Source organism: Gossypium raimondii, chromosome 7, assembly GCF_025698545.1.
Source record: "Gossypium raimondii isolate GPD5lz chromosome 7, ASM2569854v1, whole genome shotgun sequence".
Taxonomy (NCBI): domain Eukaryota; kingdom Viridiplantae; phylum Streptophyta; class Magnoliopsida; order Malvales; family Malvaceae; genus Gossypium; species Gossypium raimondii.
This window is the reverse complement of record NC_068571.1, coordinates 50293617-50301079: the sequence shown is the minus strand read 5'-3', so window position 1 is coordinate 50301079 and position 7463 is coordinate 50293617. Positions and strand designations below refer to the sequence as shown.

General features: G+C 30.2%; 1 protein-coding gene across 1 annotated transcript; it reads left to right on the top strand.

Annotated features, from left to right (window-relative positions):
* The first annotated feature begins 1068 nt into the window (after nucleotides 1-1068).
* LOC105771100 (ACT domain-containing protein ACR2) lies at nucleotides 1069-3480 on the top strand. Its single transcript, XM_052633979.1, has 7 exons — nucleotides 1069-1136; nucleotides 1243-1288; nucleotides 1349-1463; nucleotides 1546-1613; nucleotides 2082-2768; nucleotides 2852-2956; nucleotides 3109-3480. Exons 1-7 carry the CDS (start codon nucleotides 1069-1071, stop codon nucleotides 3478-3480), a joined length of 1461 nt encoding a protein of 486 aa, XP_052489939.1.
* Nucleotides 3481-7463: the final 3983 nt, after the last annotated feature.

Sequence of the window (7463 nt, the reverse complement as noted above, 5' to 3'; positions counted from 1 at the left end):
TATAAAATATTCAATTTTTATATATTATTTTGATTTTTTAAATTTTAAATTATATATTTTATAATTTTATAAAAATTCATTTTAAACTTTTTTATATATTATATATGATTTTTATATTTTAATCAATATAATATATATAATACTAAAAATTTTAAAAAGACATGTGGTGTGTTCTAATAGCAACACGTGGATGATCGATGATGGATCAAATTCAAAAGTTCTTTTAATATTTAAATATCTAATGTTACAATTTTCTATTTTTATTTAAATTTAATATTTTTATTTTAAATAAATCTAATTACTACGTTACTTTTCTTTATTACTCAAAATATAATACATGAGGCTTTTTCATTAGTTAAAATTAACTACAAATATATTAACTATAAAATAAATATATATATATATATATATATATATATATATATATATATATATACTAAAAGCTAAATCGTGAATTAAGCGTATTAAATTCTAACATTCCCTCAATGAGATTCCAATAAGATGGAGTTCCATCATTCAAAAGCCTAGGAAGTAGGAAGGCAGAGATATATGGGAGAATAAGACCTTGCAAGAAAACCACCAAATGCATTTGACTTTCGTACGTGTCCCTTCTCAGACACACCCTTTTCCACAAAGCATTCATTCAAACCAATCTCCTCCACTCGGTTTTACGGTTTCCACGTTGTTTCTATTTAACCTAAGCTACTAATACCATAAGCCAATCACCACCCTCATAATAGTAAAAACCCAACCCCTATTTCTCCTCCTATTTGGAACACCGAGGCTGTCTTTTCTCTCTTCTCGTGGTGTTCTTCTTCAAAGAGAAAGAGACAAGACAAAAAAAAAAAGACTGAAAGAAATCACCTTCGATTCCTCTTCTCTGACCATCTGCGCCATTACTGGGTTGGTTTATCAGCTTGGTTTTTTTTTTTTCCTTTTTCCACTGTCATTTATAAACTACATTTGTACTGTAAGTTGTTCTTGCTTTTCTTACATGTTTGTTTGTTTGTTTGTTTGTTTATGTCGAATGTTGTTTTTAGTTGTTTATTTTTTTGATAAATTTGCAGCATGATGGTTTGTTGGCCTTACTTCGATCCTGAATTTGATAATCTCCCAGAGAGAATATATGGTCCCCCGTAAGCAATCTATGCCTTTAATGTAACCACTTTTACACTATTGTTTGACTCGTGGCCATCTTATGAACCTATATAGATTTATACCTTGGCTGCCTTTCAGATGTAGAGTTTGCATTGACAATGACAGCATGGAGGAATGCACGGTGATAAAGGTAAGCATACATGCATGCATGTATGTATGTATGTATTTTGATCATGGATGGTATGTGCAGGTAGATAGCGTGAACAAGCAAGGGATCCTCCTGGAAGTGGTGCAGGTGTTGACAAATATTAATCTGATCATCTTAAAAAGCTACATTTCCTCTGACGCTGGATGGTTCATGGATGGTATACATATATTAATCCTCTCACTGATTTAATCCATTTATACAATATATTGGGGGCTTATTTTAGTGTCTTTTATTTGCAGTCTTTCATGTTAAAGATGAGCACGGCGACAAAATCAGAGATCAAAATGTAATTAACTATATCCTGCAGGTGAATATGGAAGGAGTTCGATGCCGGCATTTTTATTAATTATTTCATAGGATTAATTCCAACAAACGTCCCTAAACTATAACCGAGATTTTAATTTGGTTCCAAACATCAAAATATTCTAATTCACCTCGAATATCATTATTGTATGAATGAGGTACTTCCCGTCAGCCTAGTCAACAGTTTGGTAATTAAATGCTAACTCTAATCTTACAATGACCAGATTTAAAACACGTGGATTAAATTTTAAGTTTATGTGTAGACACTAATTTTTTTTTAATGTTACATTTAAGTTATCCTTATAATATGTACACCCAAACTAACAACCTAGTTTGGTGGAACATTATTAATAAAATAATGATATTTTAAAATTTTAATTATAACATTTTGAAGTTTAGGACTAATTTGAAATATATAGGCTATGCTACCTAAAGAGGTTTTCACGTAAAATTTAAAATTTTAATGACATAGGCCATAGGTACAGTTAGAGAGATCGAAAACACGGTGAAGGCCATGGCCTATCGCAATGACGTATTCAATAACTCCGATCAACTGAGCGAGCACACCGCTATAGAAATGAAAGGAACCGATCGACCGGGTCTATTTTCGGAGATATCAGCAGCCTTAGCTGATCTCCACTGTAACATTGTGGAGGCACATGCATGGAGCCACAATGCTCGTTTGGCTTGCGTGGCCTACATTTCCGATCAATCCACCGACACCCCGATCGACGATCCCCACCGCCTTGCCACCATCGAGGGCCACCTCACCACTTTACTACGAGCCACAACTACACCTACCCAAAGTGAGTCGGAAATAGCCAGCCCACAAGAAGTGAAGACAGCTGAGTTTGGTGAAGGGACCAATATGACCGATGTGGAACGCAGGTTACACCAACTTATGCTATCAGCAGGTGATTTCCATAGGCCGGAATTTGAGGCGATGACACCACCACCATCATCAAGATCAGACGGTGATGAAGAAGGAAGAAAAATGGTTGTAACAATTGAGAACTGTCACGAAAAATGGTACTCCATCGTCAGCATTGAATGTAAAGATAGACCCAGACTCATGTTTGATACAGTGTGTACGCTTACTGATATGCAATACGTGATTTTCCATGCATCAATCAGTTCCCGCGATGGCAGATCCTTGCAGGTATACTAATAGTTTTCTCTTCAACTTTTGCTTCATTTCTTTTAAACTCTCTTATTTGCATTACCATTTGTTATGAAATAAAGGAATACTTCATAAGACATGTAGACGGATACGCTTTGAGTTCTGAAAGTGAGAAAGAGAAGGTTATAAAATGCTTGGAAGCAGCTATTGAGCGACGAGTTTGCGAGGTATAATGCTACAATCTTCACTCGATGTTAATTTATTTTTGGTATAATCTACCTCCAACTTTAAAATGATTTTTTTATAAAGTTTGGGGACCAAATAAGTAATTATGCATTTATTTTATTATTTTCTCTGATGACAAATGAATCATAATCAGGGGGTTCGACTAGAGCTGAGTGCAGAGAATCGGGTCGGGTTATTGTCTGACATAACTCGGGTTCTAAGGGAAAACGGCCTGAGTGTAGTAAGAGCAGATGTGAAAACCCAAGGAGAAAAGGCAGTGAATGCTTTCTACTTGAAAGACATTTTGGGGAATGAAGTCGACACAGATGTGGTGGAGTCGGTGAAGAAAGAGATGGACGACGTTATAGACTTTGAAGTGAAGAACGATGGTGGTGGCAGCAGCAGTCAGCAAGGTGGGTGCCTGTCAAGCTCGCCGCCGCAAAGGTCGCCCGGATTCTTCTCTCTTGGAGACGTTCTTAAGTCTCAAATCACACGCTTTTCTCATAATTTTATCCCTACTAATTAGTGATGTTCATTTAAATAAAATCACTTTGGATGGAGGGAGTGAGATTGTTAAAAAAAAAAAAAAACAGGGTTCGTTTGTGAATAACCATAGAAATCGCTCCTAGGAATATTGTAAATATATAAAGCTAAGGATTCAAATTTGTACATATAACATATGTAATGCTGTGTATAAAAATAAACTTTTATTTTTTTGTTAAAAAAAATTCGGTAAAAAGTCTTTTCAGTTACTCTCAATTTTGATATCGAGTAAATTTGTCCCCTAAAAAAAATCAAAGCAATTTTATTCATGCCAGTTTTTAAAGTAAGCAACTAAAGACACTTAATCACGGTGTTAAATGTCTTCAATTAATTGCACATAATTTTGATTAATATAATAACAAATTTAGCCATCGATGTTTATTATACTGTCAATTTGGTCTTGATTCTAAAAGATTCAACAAATTTTGTATCGACGTTTACACAAATTTTGCGGGCTAAATTTGTTAAATCAATACTAATTTGACAAAATATGTAAACTTTGAGAGATACGTTTGTTATTATTCCAATCAAAATTAGATACAATTGATGGAAAACATTAAATCAATGAATAATTGTCCTTTGTTCACTCTTAAAATTGATAAGGGTTAAATTATTCTGATTTTTTTAGAGAGACTAATTTACTCGATATCAACATCGATATCAAGAATGACCGAAAAGAGCTTTTTTCACAACACTCTAAAACATATAAGTAATCTCATACAATCTTTTAAGAGCTTATTCCGTGGGTAATCCAAAATGGTAACCCATGTATACTTCTTGCCATGGATAAATTGGAAGCCTCCTCTTCCCTACCATCATGCGGACAACAGCGCTATTATCATATTCTAGTACAACATTTTTATATCTCCTTTACTAATTTAGATTGAGGGTCCTTTTGAGTGGATGGTATGTTTATTTGTGATTAGTGTAAAAACGATGAAGACGATAATATTAAATATTATAACAATACTACAATTTAAGACTAAAAAAATTAAATACAATAAAGGAGCCCTGAATTTATCATAGCATGCCATCAACTTGACTAATCGTACAGACTCTCAAGTTTCTGTTAAATCTAGTAACCCATTGTCCATTTGAATCTCGAAGTGAACACCTGCAGATGAAAAATGAGCTAGATTGAATGTCCCAAAAGGCAACAAGACGCAAGCCAACAAGCTTCTTTGAAAAGCCCAAGAACAGCAACATAACACAAAACCTCGGACTAGCCCACAAAATTCAGTTTTCACCGTATCAAAGAGTTTACTTTTTTTTTTAAGGAAACATCATTCATTCATTTCATGAATGGGATCAAATAATTTGCAAAAGGAAAAAAATAATAAGCATCTGTCATCTATAATGAAGACAAATTCCATTAACAATATAAAAGCTTTAACTTCAATATTAATAGAATATTAGGATACGTTAACAATCGATTTTGTCTCAACTCAAGTACGACATATTTGAATTGATTGCAAGTACGTATCATAATAAGGAAATCAACTTAAATGGTCCAAAGCGATAGTAGAATTGACAAAAGAACCGAGCATCCACTAAACTGGAGAAAATGGTGATAAAATCATTCTAAAATCATTTATAAAAACAATACTACATACATAAGCAATATTAAAAATTTGTACAAAACAGCTACTTTCAAAAATGAAAATTTATTAAACAAGAAAAGCAATGAAGAATAAAAAACATATTATATTCATGACCCATTTTAGGATCGAATGTTACACATTCAGCAGACAACTTTGAACTAAAATGTCTGGCAAGCAAACCAATATACGATGTTTGACATCTTCCAAAAATATTATATTTTTAAAAGGGTTAATATATTATTTTGTATTTAAATTTAATTTTGATATTTAATTTAGTAGTTCAATTTGATACCAAAATATTTTTAATTTGATATTATTTAAGTTTTTCTTTGTCCCATTTAAATACTTAAGTTTAGCTTTAATGTCTAATACATGTCAAATATTCATAAGGCCACATAATATCATTTGATTTGAGTACCAATTTGAACATTAAAACTAAATTCAGATATCAAATTATGTATTAACCAATTTTAAAATTTTAAATACGATAAAACAATATTAATATAAGACGAATATACAAATATTATATAAATAATTAGCGTATGATCTTTGGTTTTGAAAGGGATTAGATAGGTCTATAATATACTTCACCTAATTGTTAAATCATGATGGATGGACCATCAACAAAAGCAAAATCAAAGAATTATTTCAAGGTATGTTGTCTTTTTATGAGCTTTATGTGATCCATTATACGTGCCAAGAACAATTTTTCTATGTGAATTTTAAATATATATTAAAATTTTAAATATTTAAGCAATGATTTTTTAAATATTAATTATTGATAAAGTAATAAAAATAAAAATTAAATTTTCGTGCAAGTGAATTTTTATTTTATTTTAAAATAAATTGAATTACTTATTTTTTTAAAAAAGTTATTCATTTGTTAAATTTCAATAAAGTTGGTGGTTAATTTAGGAGTGTTCAAATTTCAATTAAGATCGAATTAATTGGTCAAAACGATCTAATTCGGTTAATCGATCGGTGATTGAATTTAGTTCAATCGGAGGTTGATTAATTATTTTTAGAATTTTGGTTATCAATTAATTTGGTTCACAATTAGGTAATTAACCGAACTTAATAATTAATATTATGTGTTAATTATGTATTAATTTCAAGACTTGTAGTGTTTCAAGACATAAAATTTCGATTAATTTGGTTAACTTTCAAGCCAAAAACATATATTTTGGTTAATTTAAATGTATTTGTTTGACATTTTTATACTTGTTTTAACAAAATATAAACAAATTTCAGCTAATTCAGTTAACTAATGAAATTAACCAAAATATTTTGATTAGATTATTTTTTGAAAAATTTCGGTTTAGTTAACGGTTAAACAATTATATAATTTAATTAATTCAGTTAACGTTAGTTTAATTCGATAAATAACTGAATCAACCGTTTGAACGCCCTAAATTAAATCACTTATTACATTAACTCAAACAATATTTAAAAATAGTATAAACAAGTAAATGATTACATTATAATGGAGGAGGGAATTAGATTTACAAAGAATCCAACCCTAAATTTCATATCAATTAATTTGAAAGCTACATAAGCTTTGCCATTAATCTAGTAGCGTGATTGGCATGATTTTTTAAAAACTTTAGCCAAAAACCATCAAATTTAATATGGTGAAAATACCTGACAAGTCATCTATTATAGGGATTGTACTAATTTAGTCCTTTTACTATTAAATTAATTAATTTAGTCTCTACATCATAAAAAAAAAATTTAAACAAGACCAAATTTTAAGAGAGATAATATTTTCTGTTCAAAAATGGCATTTACTATTTAATAGAGATAATATTTTGAAAGCTTTTATAGTTTTTGCAAATGAAATCTTTTGTATAGAGTTGAATTATAAATGAAAAAATAATTTTATGTCATATTTTAAACAATAAATATCAACTCTATTAAAATATGATTTTATTTAATTATTTTTAATAGTATGGGAACTGAATCTGATGCATTTAATATTATATGGACTTTTTTTATTAATCGTTATAAAAGAGGAGCTTAACGGGTACTTTCACCAATTTAATACATAATAAGGGTTTTTTACCCAAATAGGATAGAAAAAAAAAATACTGAAATGGGATGTCAAAAAAAAATTTACCAAAATAGGTTACTTTTTCATTGGAGCCTATTTGGTAGGCGCCAATGAATAAAATAATAATAATAAAATTTAATAAAATATAATTTTATATTTTTTTAATATTTTTTTGAAAAAAATACGGGTCAAAATACGGATCGGGTCGGGTGGCGCCTCTCAAGTAGGCGCCAATGAAGGAGCCTGATGGAGAGCGCCAATGGTAATGTATTTTTTAATAAATAATTTTGTTTATAATTTAAAAGGTTTATAGTT

What these genes read in the sequence shown, in the direction of transcription:
- LOC105771100 (XM_052633979.1), top strand. Translation starts at nt 1,069, where the DNA reads ATGATGGTTTGTTGGCCTTACTTCGATCCTGAATTTGATAATCTCCCA. An exon ending in GAGAGAATATATGGTCCCCC is followed by an intron (nt 1,137 to 1,242) that starts GTAAGCAATCTA and finishes TTTCAGATGTAG; the next exon opens with AGTTTGCATTGACAATGACA. An exon ending in TTGAGCGACGAGTTTGCGAG is followed by an intron (nt 2,957 to 3,108) that starts GTATAATGCTAC and finishes AATCATAATCAG; the next exon opens with GGGGTTCGACTAGAGCTGAG.